A 19,895-nucleotide genomic window follows, 5' to 3' on the forward strand; every position below is an offset into this window, starting at 1 on the left:
CCCCCACCCCTCCCCGCTGCTCCCTCCTCTGGCTCCTCTCCTCAATCGTCCCCACGATTCCCTCCGCTGCTCCTCCAGCCCCTCCCCCCACAGTCCTCCCCGCGGGATTTCTGCTTCTCCCTCTTGCCAACGATCCACCTGCACTTTCCGTCTCTTCAACGCCGCGGCATCCAACCACACGCCGCAGGCCTCAGCCTCAGCGGGGCTTCTTCTCCTCATTGTCGCCTAGGGGGCCGGTCGAGACCTCCGAACCAGTCAGTGGTGTCTCTTGACAGACCTTCCCGCGGAGGCCGTCCCCGTGCGCCGACGGCCGTTTGGATCTCGCGCCGGCGCAGAGGGTGGAGCTGAGCGCGCGGCGCCCAACGAGAAAAGCGCGCGCAGAGACGGCCATGTCACGTGTACAGCTCCTCCAGAACTTCCTCCAGCCTTAGCCCCGCCTCCATTGCTCCAGGCCACGCCCCTCAAGGTTCTGCACCCCCCCCCCCTTACGTAGCGATTCTTCCCACCCGCTCCGGATTCCCTTTCTCCCGGTCCAGGCGGTCCCTTGGGTTAACGAGAGTTAACTAAGCCACGCCCCAGTTGCTGGACCTTCTCGGCCCCAAACCTTGGCCCCACCCCCGCAGCACCCTGAGGGCCTCAGAGACTGAGACGATGTTAGAATAGAGGTCCCAATTTCCTCTGGACCCCCTCCCTTGAACCCTCTTTGTCTCGAGTCCCCGCCCCCTCTACCGGCGAGGACCCCTGCCTCCGATGTCAGCCTGACTCTGGGCTCACACCAGGAACACCGTGTCCTTTCCCAGACAAAGGCTCTGGTCAGCCAGGCAGCAAATTCAGAATCAGCTAATATTTATTAAGGCCCACTGCAGGCCAGACCACTGGCCCGGAAAATCACGAAACGAGAAGCCCTGTCCCACGCTGCTCAGCCGATAGTAACTCAGGAAAGGGCTGACCTGGGCTTCCTTCCTCCCACGAACCTCCAGGACTTCTCCGTGGGGCTGATGGCCAGGGTAGAGAAGACAGGAAGTTGTGGTCAGGGCAGCTTGATTAAGCATGAAGGCCCGGATGTCTTCAACAACCCACTCCACCCTCTCCTACTCAGAGCAGCAGGAGCAGTGCGTCTCCCCTGACCCTCTGGGCAGCCCTCAGATCAGTACTCAGAGCTTGAGTGAAAAGATCTGGGACCCTCCCTGGGGGAAGGGGGGGAAGGAAAGTGCTATAGCATGGGGAAAGGGTGTCAGAGAACCTGAGTTTTAACCTTGGTTACACCACTCAATTGCTGGGTGCCTTTGGGCAAGTCCATCCTCATCTCTGGACCCCAGTTTCCCCACCGCCACTCCCCCTAGCTCAGGGAGAGGCAAGGGCTGAGCAGAGATCTTCTGAAAGACAGACCAGTAAACTCTAGGGGCCAGGAAAGGGGGGACCCATGGCAGCTGGAGTGGGGTGGGCTGAGCTAGCCAGATCAGTCCCCAAATTATCATCAAAGTTTTGGCCTGAAGTCCAAAAGGGAAAACACCTTTGGATAGGCTCTTCATGAGAAAGAAATGGCATACGGTTCCATTGCGAGGGTAGGCAGGACAGTACTGCTATCATGTACACCTCCAACCCACCCACTTCTGGTTTTTCTGTTCATGACAAACTCTTCAATACTTTCTGCTGCTGAAAAAATACCCACCAAGTTAAATTTAGTACCCTGTCCCAAAGACTCCAAGGCCCCAGTCCAAAGAATTCTAAAATGTCTTTCCCCATCTCCACCCCTGAGAGTTGCTGAGCTTTGAGAACACCCTAGAACCTCCTTTTCCCCCACTTTCAAATTCATCCTTGGTGACCTCGTTGTCCTCATCTTCTAGTCAACTTCGGAGCTCTGGGTTTTGCCTCCAACCCAAGGAGGGTCCACATGCCTTAGCCATCTCACCCAAAGAAACATCAAAGAAAAGGAGAGAGGGGGAGACCCCAAGCATACCTTCAGGTGGCCACATATATCCCTCCTATAAATCTGTTTGGTTTTTTTTCCAACTGGACAGAGACAGACAAGGAAATCATATAGGTCAGGGTAGAAAGGAAGAGGGATCTGCCTAGAATCAGCAAGGCTGAAGACAACACTAAACCTCCGGGCACCAGCATCCTCAAGCTCCATACCCCATCTTCCTATCAGAATCTAGATCCATTGTCCTCCCCCATCCCTATCGAGTTAAGAAAAGAAGGGTATTGGGGAGGAGAGGGAGGGAGCACTTTGATTCACAGTGGACCAGACACAAACAACTTTACTGGGGCTTCTAAAATAGTCTGATTGCTCTCCTCATCCTGAGCTGGGCACCGGGCCCTGGGCCCAGGCCCTTCCACCTCCACCTAGCACTCTCCCACTGCCCTTCAGTCCTCTTTGCATCTGAGCTCCTGCCTCACTCGGTGACTAAGGAAGAGGGCAGTTAGGACACTACAGACCACAGTAAGGAGAAAGAGGGCTGAGAAGTTGTGGAGGGCATGGCGGTGAAGCCCTTCGTAGATGGACCGCCGGGCCTCATAGTCCAAGGCCACGGCCTCAAGCTGGGCTAGTGTGCACAGCACCAGGAAAACATGAAACAGCTGGTGGCCCTGCCCAAACGTGTGGCACTTGCCAGGAAACCACCTCTCAGGGGAGCAGGCAGAGAAGAAGGCAGCTGCCAGGAGGAAGAATGCCACTTGGCACTTGTGATAGAGCACCGCCGGGTCTTCTTGACCCAGGACCTGGGCCACATAGATGCGGTGCACTACCGGGCTGATGTCCAAGGCATAGGCCAATCCTGAGGGCATCTCCTGGCAAATGCGGCCCAGCATCCCAGGCAGCTGGCGGTACTTGGTATAGCAGGAGCCAGCGCAAGACAGCCAGGCGAGGAAGGCGGCGGCAGGCAGGAAGATGGCTGCCACGCGGGCATGCCATGCTGGCTCAATGGCATAGTAGAAATGGACCAGGGCACTGCCAAACTGGTACACGGCCACACCCACGTAGTCCAAGAAGAAGAAACTGTAATGCCAGAACTCAGACTTAGCCTGCAGGAGATGGGCCACAGCACTAAAGAACAGGTAGGTAATAGAGGCAAGGACAATGAGGAAAAGGGGCCGGGCATGGGGGTCACCCACAAAGTCCACACTGCCCGCAAAATATGCCAGGCGCAGAAGCAGCACCAGGGCAGCCACCAGGTGGGTCCAGACGTTGACAGCTTCATTGTGCTTTTGGAAAAGGCTCAGGAAGTAAAAACGCCAGGTACGATGCAGGGGCCGGTAACCTGAGTAGATGTATGGCTTCCAGAAGAGGCGAGGCACCTCAGCTCGGCCCACGGTGCTGTCTGGCAGGGGGGCTGCCAGCTCCCCCAGGATCCTGGGCATCTGTCCCAGCTGCCGGACACTGGGAAAGAAGCGACTGAGCTTCTGGGCTATGGCTGTGGCCATGGTAGGGGCTGAGGGCAGAGAGCTATGGAAAATGAACAAGATAGAATAATCATGAAAACAGCCTCTGTCTCTATGCCCTTCAGAGTTTACAAAACACAATAGCCTGGGAAGTGGTCAAAGTCATCAGTATTCTCGTTTAAAAAGAACAACAACCCAGTTCCTCTATAGGCTCTTCCTCCTCAGTAACTTAGGTCAGGGCAACCTGAACATCTCACTGAAAAGGCTCTTGAAAAGGACCTCTGCATCTCCAAATACTTCAGCCTGTTCAGTCAAACAGCCAACAGGCATTTGCTAAATACCTACTACTGGCCAGGCTCTGGGGTTGGTCCTGGGGATACAAAAACAAAAAGAACCTAAATTACATTGCCGGGGGCCATCAAAATTTACGCTGTATGACAAAGTCAAGTGCATCCTGAAGCCTGCAGAGCAGGCCACAGGGAAGATGGATGCACCCACTCAAACCCTTCTCTTACTAACACACTATTATTGGAACTGTAATGATCAACATCCCTACTCGGCCCCAGGAAAATACAGAACAGTAAAGGCTGTTATTAGAGCCTTTACAGGCCCCCCACAAACTCCTAGGAAAGCCCCACCTTTACATGCAGTGATACAGAAATGCCCCTAAAAAAGTCACTCCATAACAAACCAGCAATTAGTGAGTTAATATTAAAGATTTTAAAACCCCAGAAAAACTGCCCTTTAGATTTCTCAATCCCCATACACAGAAACTTGGAAAATAGCCTTCAAGCTTCCTTGGTCCTTGCCATGGAAAGGGAGGACAAGGGATGAAAAATAGAGCAAGTTACCGGACTGTTTTCATTAACCCCACAAGTTCAGAGAACATACTAAACTTACCTTTGAAAAATATTGAATAATGAAAGGCTGTATTGAAATATCTTTTGAAATCTGCTAGTGTAGCGAATCACTGCTTGATTAATTATGTAACTGAATAGAGCAAAAAATAATCATCCCTGACTTGATTGGTCAAAATGTAATTAACTAGTACTAAGCTGTAATGCATGAACTGCACCTCATGGATGGGCGGAAAATACCATTTCCAGCCCAGTTACTCCATGATGAATATTTCTTGCCAAAGCTTTGCATCTTTTGTTAATCAAAATAGAATAATTATGGAATGTCAATCAAATGATTCTGTAATTCAGTAAAAGTTAATGTATGACTTGATCCATTACAAGAAAAAAATGTATATTGAATATGAAAAACCATGCCAACATATATGTAATCTCAATTACATAAAAAATAAAGCCAGCCCACGGCTGACCAGAACAGTTTTTGGGATACATGACTGAAATTCTGACTGTTCTCATTCGTCTCAATCCACCGACGCCGTCATCCTCCAATAGACCCTGTACCAGCAGAGGCACCCCTCCGCATTATATTGACTCAAAGACCAATGATCTCCTATTGCCCTCGCTGCCACTCAACCAACTTTTCTTTCCAATTCCATTCCCTTTCATTGGAATATCCTGCCTCCTACTCTCTACCAATCACAAAAATCACAGATTATCACCAAGCAGTCTGTCAGGACAACAGAGGGTTGGAACGGTGAGATGCCTCTGATCATGGGATATCATTAGACCTCAGAACCTGAAATGTCAAAGCTGGGAGGGGCCACAAAACAGAGAATATCTTATTTGGAATGGATCTAGGAACATGCAATGTAGGGGCTGAAAGTAAACTCTGAACAAGGGAAGTCAGAGACTAGGGGCTTTAGAACACAGAATGGCAGCGATGGAAGGACCTTAGGACACAGAGTGTTGGAAGATAGGATGTAGGAACTAGAAGGGATCTTTGCAACCATCTAACCCAGTGGTTCCCAAACTTTTTTGGCCTACCGCCCCCTTTCCAGAAAAAATATTACTTAGCGCCCCCTGGAAATTATGAAATTATTTATTGACCTCAGAATAGAATAGAATACAAAAAAAGTGAGGCCATCACTGCAGCACCCACCAGGGGGCGATAGCGCCCACTTTGGGAATCACTGATCTAACCCAACCCCTTAATTTGACAAATAGGAAAGTATTTTATAGGGTCAGGAGGAAAATTCATACATAGCAGCACACTTTTAAGCCATCTCAAATATCTTCTAATCCAACCCATTCATTTTACTGGAAACCGAGGGCGAGAGAAGTTAAACCTAGAGAAGACAGCAGAGCCAAGACAAGAAACAAACTCCATAATCATGATGGTGAGGATGATAAAATCACACTCACATTTCTAAAGCCCTAGCAAGCGAACATAGCATTTTCTTCACAAGTCAATGATGCATGCCCGGTGTAAAGATAACCCGTTTTCCATATAAAGGAAACAGAAATCGGTTCAGACTACGGGCCTGTGCATAGTCACTCAGATAGCAAAGGTCACAGCTAGACTCCAAACCTCACAGTCCCTTGCTTCTAAGTCCTGTTTTCTTTGCCTTTCTCCATCCTGCCTCATCTACCTTCCTTCCATAGGCTGAGATTTACAAGTCCCTCCCCTCCAGGAAATGTGGCCTCTTCATCCTAAACCCTGAAGAGCCTAATTTGTTCTTTTTACTTTGGATGACTTCAGTTGTTGCTTTATAAACATTAAGCCATTTCTGGAGTGTCCTGCCCCCAGATTAAGCTCTCTGAGGCCTGATCCCCTACAGCGGCCTCAGTCCCCAGGACAGGGTTCTGTCCCTAGCCACAAACTCAGTTCCTGTCATTGGTATAATGTAACTATTTTATTTTCTGAAATCATTTTTATCTTCTTATATCATCTGCCCTGGGTTCACATGTTAACTCTACTACTTACTAATTCTTACTAAATGAGAAACTTTGAGCAGCTATTTCCTCTTCCTGGGCCTTGGCTTTCCTTCTCTGTAAAATGAGGTAGTTGGGCTAAACTTCTAGCTCTTGAGCTCTAGAGACACCCCTACACACACACACACACACACACACACACACACACACACACACACACACACACACGCACACGCATACTCACACACAATAACTTCTATTTCCCAGCAGCCCTCCATGCCACCTGTCCTTCCTTGGGCACACAGACCTCCTAAGGCTCCTATCTCCCCGGGAATCTCCTCTCTTCCCTTCTCCCAGAAAAAAAGCCCAAGAGAACAGGAAGGAAAGGCTGTTCAGGAAGGAGCAGTCTCCTGTTGAAAGTCCACAGATCTCCACTGGGGCTCTGTTTCACAACAGGTGCCCCATTCCATTCAAGATCTGTTTTTCGAAAATATCCCTTATCCTGTACCCTACTAACTAGATGCTGGCAACATGAACACTGACTTGGTGGAAAGGAGTTCATAAGGGATGGACACCTGGCATGGGGTGCAATGGAGGTAGCCATCTGAATGCCTCCCTGGAAACTGCTTTGACCAGTCTAACAGCTGAACCCTGGCTGCCCTCGCCCATCAGGGACATGCAATTAATAAATACACCGGCCCAATGTCCCGCCCTTCAATCTTGATAAAACTTCCAAAGCATGCTAAGGTCACCTGGGGATAAGGGGGAAGGTTCTCTTGAGCCCGGGGCAGACGATCTCTGCTGGGGAATGAGCAACTTCTCAGGATGCCCCGTTGCTACAAGACGGGTGAGATTGCTAGGAGTGGGGTTTCCAGGGATCAGAGATGTCCTGTGTGATGTCACTAAAGGGTGGGGCTGAGAAGACACCTTGACTACTTGCCCACCACCATTCATTTCTTAAGGTAAAGAAGGGATTAACCTATAGGTTCCTATCCCCACTCTACTGGCCCTGAAAAAGTTCCACACCTTTTCTTCTTACATCAGGAAGAAGTAAGAGGAGGGAGGTATCACAGCCACTGTCTTAATCTGCGGATGGAGAAAATGAGACCCAAAGAAGTTAGGGACTTACCCCAAATCACCCAGCAAGTCAGAAGCAAAGAGTCCCAGGTCTCAGGCCTCCAAGCTCCCAGTCCAAAGCTCTTCTCAGAGGGGATTAGGAAAAATAGATGCGTTCTCCAATCTACTCAAGGCAAATGGGAATAACTGTAACAAAAGCAGAACTTTCAGAGATTATCCAATCCGAACTCATTTTTATATTTTTTTTTCAATTATCAAACATTTACTTTTTCCTTGTCTCCCAACACCCGCCAGGGAGAAAAAGAAAACACTTGTAATAAGTTTAATCAAGCACAACAAATTTCCACATTTTTCACATCCCAAAAATATGCCCCATTTTACTTCAAGAATCCATCCCCTCTGTCTGGAGGTGGGGAGCAGGCTTCATCCTCATGCCTCTGCAATCATTGTTGATCACCATGTTGATTATAGTGTTCTTAAGTCTTTCAAAATGGTTCCCAACCCCCTCATTTCACACTGACAGAAATACCCAGCCAGGATTAGGCTCTGTGCTTCTAACCAGAATATCTCTTATCCTGTACCCTACTACCTTCCAATGGGATAGGCATCAAATATCAATACCCAAACCCTAGGGAGGGTTGTTATATTAAGGGATTCAATTCTCCCCAAGGACTTATTCACAGGTAAACCTTGGAGCACCAACGGGTCCCCTCTGGTCTTGCAGCCTTAAGAGTTCACCAACACTGATTCCTGGAGAGCCTCACCTTATTCCAAAGGAAACCCTTGTGGAGAGAGGGGAGGGGAGGAACAGAAGTTTGCCTGAGATGTTGGCAAGGATCGGACTTCCTAATGATGCTGTCATCAAGTGCATCTCTCCATTGGTAAATAGTTGCACTGTTCACTGTCTAGAGCTCATCAGATCCATTCGAAGAGCCTTGAAAAGCAGCAGAAGCCTACATGGAAGCCCAAGGCGGAAGCCAGATCACAAAGTGTGGAATCTCAAGGGCTTGCCTGGTGGCCCTTCCCAGATGGGGAGGTATGGATAATTCCAAAGAAGAGATGCTCCAGATAACCTCTCCTATACTAGCACAAGATGTATGATGTTGTAGGGAGTTGGGACATCAGAGTTTACCCTCCAAGTGGGGCAGGTGCTGAGATAGAAACCATTCTACGCTGCCTACATACACTTGGGCTAATAAGCAGTTTGGCTGTAGGGAATTCTGCGTAGTAGCACAACCTTTGGCAACTCCCTTTTAGGGACATGGTTGTCAACATCCTTGGAAGGATGAAGCAGGGAACCACTGGCTTAAGATGATGAAAGGGATCTTAGAAGTCATCTTGTCCAACCTCCTTCCTTTTAAAAAGGAAGAAACTGAAGACACTAAACAATAACTCTAGTCCAACTATCAGTAATATGGAATTAGGTCTTAATCAATGATTTAAGTGGAACTGTGCATCGGCTACAGGGATGCTGCGGGGGTTAAGAGGAAGGGAAAGAACATGAAACATGTAACTATGGGAAAATAAATTAATCAAAATAAAAATAAATTAAAATAAAAATGAAGAAACTGAGACCTGAGGAGTTGACTTTGACCAATGTAACATGAGTGGCAGAGTCAGGATTCAAACCCAAGTCCTCCTAGCACTCCAGCCACTCTGTCATTCTGCCTTGTCAGCTCTATGAGAGAAAGACCTGGTGTTTGTTCTAAATCTAGGTATTCCCAGTGCTTAGCAGATTAGACATGATAAAAACTTGTTAATAGATGAATTCCACAAACAAAGAAATGGAGCCAGGAAGAAGGAAGTAATCTGCCCAAAATAACATAAGTAATAAAGTGGTGGGAAGCTAGGTAGCACAGCAGATAGAGTGCTGAGCCTGAAGTCAGGAAGACACATCTTCGTGACTTCAGATGCTTACTAGCTATGTGACCCTAGGCAAGTCACTTCACCCTGTTTGCTTTGGTTTCCTCATCTGTAAAATGAGCAGGCGGACCTGGCAAACCACTCCAGTGTCTGCCAAGAAAACCCCAAAAGGGGTCCTAAAGAGTCAGACATGGTTGAAAAATGACTAAACTGCCAACAAAGTGGTAAAACTGGAGTTCCAATCCAGGGCCTCTGACTCAAGATTCAATACTCATGCTGCTACATACATGGCAGTGTTCAGCTTGGTGTAGTGGAGAGGGCACAGGGACTTGGGAATCTGGGAAGTCCTGGGTTCAAAATCCCCTCAGACGCTTCCTACCTTGTTCATCTCAGGTGCCTCCTCTCAAAAATGAAGGGGATGGGCCTCCATGGCCTCTAAGTTTCACTCTGAGCTCTCAATCTAGATTATCCTGTGACTCTTGGACTCCATTCCTATTCCCTTGGCTAAATGGGAGAAATAAATGCCTTTGACTTTGTGCTTTGGGGACTGTGCTAAGGTCAAGGCTCAAACCAAGTGATTAAGCTGTTAAGTGGTAGATGACCTGACTCTGACCCTGCCCTGGGCACCTTTCAGTTCAACCCAGGCAGACAGACAAAACCCTGCTTGACATCTGAGTTAATCATTTCTCTTCCTCTCTCCCAGAAAAACTCCTTTGTCCTCCTTTAAAGTTCTGAATAGTCTGGGTGTCTGTCTAAACCCTTTAAGAGGCTCACCTTACCCTTTAAAGCAAAGTTAAACAATATCATTACTAAGCCCTGCTATGATGTGGCTGTCTGTGGGGAGGCTCTAATCTGGGCACTTAGGGGGGAGATATAGATATGGGGTACTCGAGGTGTATATGAAGCCAGCATGAGCCAGTCGGAACTTTGACCCAGGAGCCAGCATGGAAAGGGAGCTCTTTGCCCTCCCTTCCTAGCCCAGGCCCCTAGCTCTTGCCCCCACAGTTCAATGGCCCATCCCAGTAGAATTTGCTTTTCCAAAATGTACCTCCTGGCCTTGGGACACCAACCCTAATGTTTAACTCAGTCCTCTATCTTTTTCTGCCTTCCCTTTCTACTGTGCTCCCTGGAACTCTCCTCGATTGTTTTTATCTGCTTCTTTTTGTTTGTAGTCCTTACTTTCTGTCTTGGTGACAATTCTAAGGCGGAAGGGTAAGGGTTAGGCAAATGGGGTTAAGTGACTTGTCCAGAGTCACCTAAGCTAGGAAGTATCTGAGGCCAAATGTGAACCCAGAGCCTCCTGACTCCAGTCCTGGCTCTCTATCCACTGTGCCACTAAGCTGCCTCAACATCAGACCTATTCTTTCTGTCTCCTGGTACTCAATAAAACCTAGCTTTCTCTTGAAAACAACTTGTCTCTTGGTACCCTTTCCAATGCTGGCTGCTCCTCTCATGCCCCCTGACATCCAGAGCCAGGAGGAAGAGTTGGCACACTCCTTGCTCCCCAGTGTCACTTTCAAACCCTCCCTCCACCACCCATCGCTGAGCTACCACCACTCTCCTCCTCTAGAGTATACTTTATCAAACTATTTTGCATGATGATACATGGATAAAGACAGACCAAATTGCTTCACCATCTTCCGGAAGGAGGAAGGAGAGAGTTTGTCTCAGAAAACTTGTGTGGAAAAGTATTACATGTATAACTAGTAAAATAAAATATCTTTACAAAATAAAATAAAATAAAGTATACTCTGTTTTGTCCAGCTTCTACTTGCTGACCTTTATGGCCCTCCAGGTAGCTCTCCTTCCTGGCTCATAGGTCTTTTTCTCTAACCTCACCTCATCTCCTGCTCTATTCTCATGATTTCTGTCTACAGTCTACCTGGGCCACATGAAGGGTATGGAGTGCAAGAGTACAGGAGTGGAGAACAAGATGCCCCTAGTGTAGGTCCATGAGGTCCGTGGCAAAAGCAAAGGGGCCCCAGATAGAGGTAGGTGAGGCTTCTAGTGAGGTAAGCCCTTGAGGGGCAGGTTGTAAATATGGCCTCTGTACATGGGAATACATGAAGAGAGGGCTCTGTGGCAGGGGGCATCCAGAACTCCAGCAGGGGTAGATAGTGGTTAATGAGCGCAATGAATTTCTTGGAAGACAGAAAAGAGGAACTAGTTGTCCAATCAGCTGTCAATTATCTGCATTATGATTAGATGTTCATTATATCCATGGTAAAGAGAATTTAATATCTGGCTCGCTTTCTCCTGCCACAACATCTGGCTTACCTCTATGCTGAACCTTAGCCTGTTATGCTTTTTTAAAAAAGTAAATCCAACAATGCATTCTAGAGCCACGTAGAAATGATTTAAAATTTTTCCTACTGTTATAAATGCATGTAAATGTGACTTGTTTTTCCTCTAATAATTTCAGAGCTCAAAGTTGAATAATAACAATTTCTCAGTTCCCAATTACAGCATGCTCCAAAAAATGGATTAGTCTTATTTATTTGGTACAAAGAGATTATGCTCAGGGGTCACACAGCATATGAGGGACAGAAACAGAAATAGATCTCCTTGGCTTTTCCTCTAGGGAGCTCATGACTATCCCATAAGAGCTCCCTGATTCAGTCTCCTGTAGGGAACATAGGAAATAATACAAGGCCAGAGAAGAGTACACAGATGAGGGAAACTGAGGCCCAAATACAAGCGGTACCCTCAGCCAAAGGATCATGAATTTGGCATTGGTCCCAGGGAAGAAGGGATGCTCTGTCCCCTATCTCCTCTCTGAGCCAGGACGCAGTGTTTTGAACCGAACCACAAAGGACCAAAGGAAACATGAAAGCTTTAGTGAAGGGAGTGAAACTCTTCCTAAATCAGGAACCTGAAGACTATTATTTCTTTTACATTTACTGCTCACAATCCCTGGTTACTTCTCCCCTCCCTTCCCCACTCATCTCATCTAAGGGCTTTTTCATCTTGTTCTGGGAAAAAGATCCCAAGACCTTCCTGGATCTCCAGGAGCTTCTTCTCCATTAAGATTTCTCCACCCTTCCCTGGTCCTGTGGGGGTAGGCACTAGGGCCACCTTGGCCTTCTGAATGTGCCACCTACAATAGGGTCTTCTACATAGAAAGGTGTATTTAATTATTTGTCAGTTGGATTAACTAGCTGGGCACCTTCACCTCTCTGGTCCTCCATTTTCTCAACCATCAAATAAGAAGGTTGGACAAGTGGTCTTTAAGTCATCTTCCCTTGCTAACTTGCATCCTGGCCTCCTCTGTTCTAAAGATCCTCCTGATCTGACTTTTTTTGTTCTAAGGACCCTCCCAGCTCTGTCATAGATATCTATGAATTTATGAATATTAAGGGCTCCATGTATCTAGGCCTTTATCTCCCTGCAACTTTCTGAAAGACTCCCTCTCTGAGGAACCCACCCTCGTGCTGAGGGGTCGGCTGTTCCTAGGGGTAGCGAAGAGGCTCCATCCAATCCCCTTTCCCACCTCCCCCGGAGCTTTCCTAAAGTATCAGGAAAGCTCAGATCCCTTAAAACCTCTGACCCCATTTTTTTCTTGCTCGTTCTCCAGCTGGGTGGGCAGTGAAGGTAGGTCCCCCTCCTACCAGCTCAACTCATTCATTTCCGGCCTCCCCCGAGGAGCGCCCCCCCCCCCACCTCCAGCTGTGGGCTTCCTTTCTTGACCTCTGGGCACACTCAGCTCCAGCTGCGCGCTTCTTCCTCTGCTCATCGCAGGCTTCCCTCCCTCCTTTTTCCCCCTTTTCCCTTTCCATCCCTCTCTCCCGAGCCTCCTTACGTACCTGCTGCCCGAGTCCCTCCGGACCGTGGTCAGGAGAGGCTGAAGTCGCCGCTTTCCCAAACTGACCCAAGCCAGCCCCAGCCCCAACCCCTGCCCCACACTTGGTCTCCAGAGAAGCCAGGAAAGAGAAGAGGCAAAGAGGAACAGTCAGCGGGGAGCTCGGAGCGACTCCGCCCCGGTCTCGGCCTGACTCCCCCTCCTCCCCCAAGGGAGCGGCCCAGACTGCCGGCCTCCCTCCCTCCTCCCTCTGTCCCTCCCCGTTGGGAGCGGCTCCCCCCGCCTCCCCCAACCGGACAACCCTCCCCCCAGCTGGGGAGACCTCGGTAAAGAGGATCCCCAAGCGTCCAGGCTCTCTGTATCCCCCCCCCCCTCCTCCTCCGCCTCTCCCCGGGTGCCTAGCACAGAACCTGGAACACAGCAGAAGATGGGGAATAAGGAATGAATGAATGAAAGTACCATCAGGCAACTGGATCTCCAAACTCCGTATCCCTTCAGGGCGCCGCCTGCCTTGTTATATAAACCCAGACCAGACAGATCCCTCCTCCACGGGGCTGTTCCTCCCCCCTCCCCGCGCGCCGCGTTCCGGTCCGATCCGTCTGTCTCCAAAAAGGTTTCAGCTCTGAGCAGCTTCAGGGAGCTGCCAGGCCTGGCGATTCTGCCCAGAAGTGATGGAATCTTGGAGTTGGGAGGAACTTTGGACATCCTCCCTCCCTCTCTGGCCCCCGTAGCTCAGCCCTTCTTCACGCCATCGCCCCCCACCCCGACACACATCCAGCCAGAGCGCTCCCTGCTCGTGTTGCTGGCTGAACGGGGGGAGGGAGCTTGATGGAAAGGATTCTGGCCGGAGCAAGCGATGGCCGAGCTTAGAGCTAAAAAATAAAAGAAATACTAGAATGGCCCCACAGGCTGGGACTAGAACGTTCAGAAAGCGCCAAGAGCCTGCCCCACCTTACTGGTCACATCACTTCTGAAGTGCTGACCCACTCCACGTTACAGGAAATGTCCAGAGGGGGGCAATCAGAATGGCGGTGAGAGGCCTGGAGTTGAAGGGAACTGGGGGTGTTTAAAACGGAGGGAAAAAGGCTTGAAAAGGAGAAAAGGAAATACAGAACCGAAGGGATGGTTGGATTTAACACTGGGTTTCTTCTGCACAGGGGCATTTAAAAATGTGCATTAAAAAAAATAAAATTAAAATTAAAAAATTAAAAAAAAGTACTTTGCAAATTCCAGAGTACTATATAAAAGCCAGCTTTCCAATTAGATTATGAGCTCCTTGAGGGCAGGGATTGTCTTCTGCATCTTTGTATATCCCCCAGAGCTTAGCACAATGCCTGCTACATAGTATACGCTTAATAAATATTGATTGATTTAAAAAAATGTGCATTAAAAAATATACATTAAGGGGGGCAGCTGGGTAGCTCAGTGGATTGAGAGCCAGGCCTAGAGACAGGAGGTCCTAGGTTCAAACCTGGCCTCAGCCACTTCCCAGCTGTGTGACCCTGGGCAAGTCACTTGACCCCCATTGCCCACCCTTACCAATCTTCCACCTATATATAAGTCAATACACAGAAGTTAAGGGTTTAAAATAACAAAAAATAAAATATATATATACACATTAAGGCAGAGGTAGCTAGGTGGTTCAGAGGATTGAGAGCCAAGCCTAAGGAGGGTTGAGGGCCTGGGTTCAAATCCCATCTCAGGAGCCTTGCTAGCTGCATGATCCTGGGCAAGTCACCTAACTCGCCTTGAAACCAATACATAGTATTGATTCTAAGATAGAAGGTAAGGATTTAAAAGTATATACATATATACACACACATATACATATAATTTATTATTAAATAAATCATTACAATAAATTATATATAATACAAAAAATAAAATTTAAAAATACATATTTATTAAAATTCTATAATCATAATTATATATATATATACACATACAACAATACCAGGTGTCAAGGCACAAAGAAACTTTACATAATATTAAAAAAAGTAACACAGCAAAAATACTGAACATATCCTGTTACAGACCATGGTGCAGGAAAAAATGATTGGCACAAGAAACACAAAGACACACAAAGAGGACTTAATGGTGAAGGGGCAGTTGCGTAGACACCGTGGATAGAGGGCCAGGCCCAGAGTTGGGAGGACCTAGGTTCAAATGTGGTGTTAGATACTAGCTGTGTGACCCTGGATGAGTCATTTAACCCTAAATGCCTAGCCCTTACTGCTCTTCTGTCTTTGAATGGATATCAATTCTAAGGCAGAAGACAAGGAATTAAAAAAATTTAATAATGATCACATCCTGAATAAAAAGTAGGCTAAAGAAACAATAACTATGTGAAAGGTTAATTTATAATAAGATTGCATTTCAAAATTCCTGGGGCACACTAAAGCAGTCCTATGGGAAAAATCTCATCTCAGACGCTAACACTGTCAAAACCAACAAAGACGACAAACCAAATATTCAGTTTAAAAATTTTTAAGTCAACAAATATATGAATTCCAAATAAGTATAAATTAGATGAGAAAAATCTAAATTGGAAACCAATCAACAAAACCAAAGCTGGTTCTTTGGGATATCATGAGGAGGAATGGTCAAGTAACTGAAAGGTTTTCATATAAACTTATTTGTCAGGTAGACTATGATTGGCCCCAAATTACGAAATTAGAATTAGAATGTGGCAATTGCAAAGGGGAAAATTTAAGTTTGGTTTAAGGAAAAATTTCCTAATGATTTTGTTATTGTTCAGTAGAGTCTGACTCTCTAAGACTCCTTTTGAGGTTTTCTTCACTGGAGTCGTTTGCCATTTCCCTCTCAGTTCATTTTAAAGGTGAGAAAATTTATGTGAACAAGGTTAAGTGACTCGCCCAGGGTCACCCAGCTAGTAAGTTTCTGAGGCCAGATTTGAAGACGAGTCATCTTGACTTCAGACCCTACTGAGCATGCCACCTAGCAGCAACTCCAGTGAGTTAACCAAAAGTAGGAGGTGGAAGAAAGCAGTGGGTTCCCTGTGTCTACAGGTCTTCAAGCAAAGATTAGATGAGCTTGTGATGGAGAAAGGATGACTTGTAGAGAGGATGACTGGGTCTGAGGTTCTTCCAAGTTAGAATATGGCAAGTTTGGGACAAAGAAAAAATCCAAACTTCAGCTCCATCTTCCACCCTGAATTTTGGCTAGGTTTCATCCAACTAGTTTACCTAGAAGATGGTAGGAAAAGGTAAATTATTTTGCCATCAGAGCCCCCACCAGGAATGCTCGTCTATCTGATTGTTGTTGTTGTTGTTTTCCAGTGGACCTGGGGAGGATACCAAGGGGATAACTAGGAGTTAAGCACAAATATTCATTGAGCACTATGTTAGGCATGGTAGGAAAATGCAAAGAGAAATAAGATGTGGTCCCTAATCTAAGATTTAATTACAGACATAATACAAATTCAGATATGATAAATGTATATGAGAATTCCTGGGCAAGGCCCCAGGCAGAAACACAGATTCCAAAGCATCAACAGCACTTTTCCTAGTAGCAAAGAGCTAGTTGGTTGGTTGTTGTCCTCAATTCCCAGACAGGAATTAAAGGACTCACTATCTAATCAGGTATTACACCCCCTTGAGAGACAACATGATGGTATGCTGCCTTTGTAGGTTTAAGGAAGCCACCATGCAAACCAATTTGGACTTCTGCTCCATGTATCACACACAGTATACATGAAGTGATTATATACATATATACATATATGGATATATATGTATATATGCACACACATGGAGAGGGAGAGAAAGAGAGAGAGGGAGAGGGAGAGAGAGAGAGAGAGAGAGGAAGAGGGAGAGAGAACCACAACAATGTAGAGGCTCATTAAAAGAGACAATTCTGAATAACTGAAAAATGAAAAAGGCTCTCAAGAATAGATAATGTTACCTCTCTCTTCTGGGCAGAGTAGGAGAAAACCATACTAGAGGAAAATATTGCAAATATTGTCAGAAACAGTCTCTATACTAGTTGTTTTTGTTTACCTACTTTGTTATTTTTAAAATTCAATATTGTATTATTTTCAGTTCCAAATTTTCACTTTCTCCCATTCCCCTATTTCTCATTCATTGAAAAACAAGAGGAGGGGGCAGCTGGGTGGCTCAGAGGATGAGGAGCCAGGCCTAGAGACAAGAGGTCCTGGGTTCAAATCTGGCCACAGACACTTCCTAGCTGTGTGACCCTGGGCAAGTCACTTACTCCCCATTCCCTAGCCCTTATCACTCTTCTGCCTTGGAGCCAATACACAGTATTGACTCCAAGATGGAAGGTCAGGGTTTAAAAAAAAAAGAAAAGAAAAACAGGAGGAACAAACCCTATTATTATGAATATTAGTCATGCAAACAAATTCTCACATGATCTATGTCAAAAAAAGAGTCCCATGATCCTTAGGGTACAGGAACAAAATAGATGGTGATATACCTCTTCTTTAATGTCATTTCCACTGATAAGATCATCATTTCTGATGGACCAGTTCAAGGACTTTGGTGATAAGGACTTTTTTCTCAGTTTTCAGTAGCTGTGACTGAATCACCTACAGGAGAAGTTCTGCATCTCTATAGGGATCTTCCAAGCATGATGGCTGTCCCCAAGGTTCAAGGTCCTGGGCTGACTCCATCAGGATCTGAGGGGAAATGCCAGAGGGTCAAGGCGGTGGTGGCAGTAGTCTGACTTCCCTGACTATATGCTACTCTCACTGCTTCAGCTAGGCAGGCTTGGCTGCCCTGTATATGGCAGTTGGTTAGCAGTTAATGAACATGGCTGGTAGCTCCACAACACAGGAGTTGCTTCCCTGGATAATGGCTCTGAGGCTGGGTTGGAAGCAGGACTGGCAATCTAGAAGGTGCTGCCATTCTCAGGGTTCCTGTGCCTTTATGACTATTGGGGGCAGTTGGTCAGCAGTTGCTGCTGGTGGTGGTGAAGAAGCTTGGCCCCCTCTCCACAATGATTTCTCCCACCAGTGACGGTTATGGGGGCTGAGCTAGAAACATATTTGATGGTTTGGGGGACTCTGCTCTTCCCAAGAGTCTTGGACTCCAGGTCCTGGCTCCCACCTCCTCTTCCTCAGGGTGCCCTGCTGTTTCTGCTGGAGATTCTAGAGTTAGAATAGGAAGGAACCTCAGAGGCCGACTACTCCAGCCCTCTCATTTTACAGATGAATAAACTCAGACCTAAAATGACTTGACCAAGATCACCCACCTACTCATAAATATCAGAGCTGGGAATTGAACTCTGGTCCTCTGACTCCAAATTCAGCTATACCACACTGCCTGACTAGACCATCTAGTCCAACTCCTTTTCCCCTTCAGACTTTACATAACACTTTGCCTGCATCTCACTCATGGACTTGGCTATGATACACAATAATACATGCTATCTGTCCATCTCTTTTATCTTACTGAACTTTCAAGGACATAAACAGCTGTTATATTATCTAATCTTTGTAGAGGCATGAAGTGTCTCCCAATCTTTTTATAGGGTAAGGTGCATATCTTATCTTCTTCACATCTTTTCTGACTCCTCTTCTGGCAGCTAGTGAATGTCTCATTTATTAAATTAGGAACTTGAAAGCTTGTTGCATTGAATTAGACGCCTTCATTTTTTTTTCAGAGGAGGAAACTGTAGCCCTGGGATGGTATAGGATTTGTGTGTGGTTACGTAGCTAACCTAGTGCTTCTAATCCCAAATTTAGCTTCCTTTCCATGAGACCCCACTGCTTTTAAGCTTCAGGGATATCCTGCTCTGATGAAAAGGGGTGTCACAAAGAGAAAATTTGATGGAGGAGACACCAGCTTTGACACCTCAAGAACCTTATAGTCTGATAAGTTGGACATGGAAACATGAAAAAGTCCAAAAATAAATGGGTGGTGTGGAAAAGATAATTGGTTTTAGAATCAGAGGATCCTGGCTTTTTTTGGATTTTTTTGGATTTGGATCTTTATACTCCCTGAGCCTCAGTTTCCTCATCTTTTACTTTTTTTTTTTAAACCCTTAACTTCTGTGTATTGGCTCCTTGGTGGAAGAGTGGTAAGGGTGGGCAATGGAGGTCAAGTGAATTGCCCAGGGTCACACAGCTGGGAAGTGTCTGAGGCCAGATTTGAACCTAGGACCTCCCGTCTCTAGGCCTGACTCTCAATCCAATGAGCTACCCAGCTGCCCCCTCCTCATCATCTTTTAAATGAGGGCACTGAATTGGATATTCTCTGAGGTCCCTTCTGGCTTGAGATCTGTGATTCCATGATCCTAAGTGCAGACTGATTAATCTCTTCTCAATTATCCATGGGGAGAAGGTTAAAGATAGAGGCATAAATAATTCAAAATACTGGGTAATAAAAACATCACTTGGCTTTGAGGTGGATATAGCCCATGAATAGCGATAATCATGTGTCCAAAGATGTATAATATATACAAATGTATAATGGTTACAAAACACAAGGCTTGTCACTCCAAGGTAGTCATAGAAAAGCTTATCAAAAGATTTCTTGTCAAACTAGAAGATTGATACACATTCTCAAAGCATATGACAAACTGGTTAAACATTTACAGAAATACTTTTGGGACAAATAGATCTCATATTGCAAGAGTAAAGGCTAAAAACTAGTCATTGCCGCTTGATTTGCTGAATTCAACAAAAATTGATTTATCCCTAGGTGGAACCTATTAAATTAAGACCACTCAGTGCAGCTGAGGACTCTCTACTAAGTGACTTCCTACATTCGGTGGCCAAGGCCCCTCCAAATGAACGATGATGTTCGGTTAGCTCTCAGCATTTGCCATAGAGAGGAAAAGGCCCATAAAGTCCAAAGATTTGATAATGGATACTCTCGTCAACAGAGGCTCCAGGAGTCTAGAGATGGGAATAGGGTGCTTCAAACCAGCATCTGAATTGGAGTAGTGGCATGGTAGCTCTGAAGATGACTCCCCAGTTTCCCCTTTTTTAAAAATAATTATAT

General features: G+C 46.4%; 2 protein-coding genes across 2 annotated transcripts in view; both read right to left on the reverse strand.

Annotated features, from left to right (window-relative positions):
• The window catches only part of LOC123241025 (aurora kinase A and ninein interacting protein), a 15,945-nt gene extending 15,726 nt beyond the window's left edge, over positions 1-219 (reverse strand). Inside the window, exon 1 of the mRNA XM_044668734.1 lies at positions 139-219. Within this exon, the coding sequence (XP_044524669.1) occupies positions 139-219 (81 nt within the window). The remainder of the gene's footprint in view (positions 1-138) is intronic.
• A 610-nt stretch (positions 220-829) lies between these two features.
• On the reverse strand, positions 830-12,974 carry PAQR7 (progestin and adipoQ receptor family member 7). Its single transcript, XM_044671349.1, has 3 exons — positions 12,914-12,974; positions 7,300-7,433; positions 830-3,445 (listed from the first exon to the last, which is right to left on the reverse strand). Exon 3 carries the CDS (start codon positions 3,421-3,423, stop codon positions 2,368-2,370), a length of 1,056 nt encoding a protein of 351 aa, XP_044527284.1. The 5' UTR covers positions 3,424-3,445; positions 7,300-7,433; positions 12,914-12,974; the 3' UTR covers positions 830-2,367.
• Between the last annotated feature and the right edge of the window lie 6,921 nt (positions 12,975-19,895).

Source organism: Gracilinanus agilis, chromosome 3, assembly GCF_016433145.1.
Source record: "Gracilinanus agilis isolate LMUSP501 chromosome 3, AgileGrace, whole genome shotgun sequence".
NCBI lineage: Eukaryota > Metazoa > Chordata > Mammalia > Didelphimorphia > Didelphidae > Gracilinanus > Gracilinanus agilis.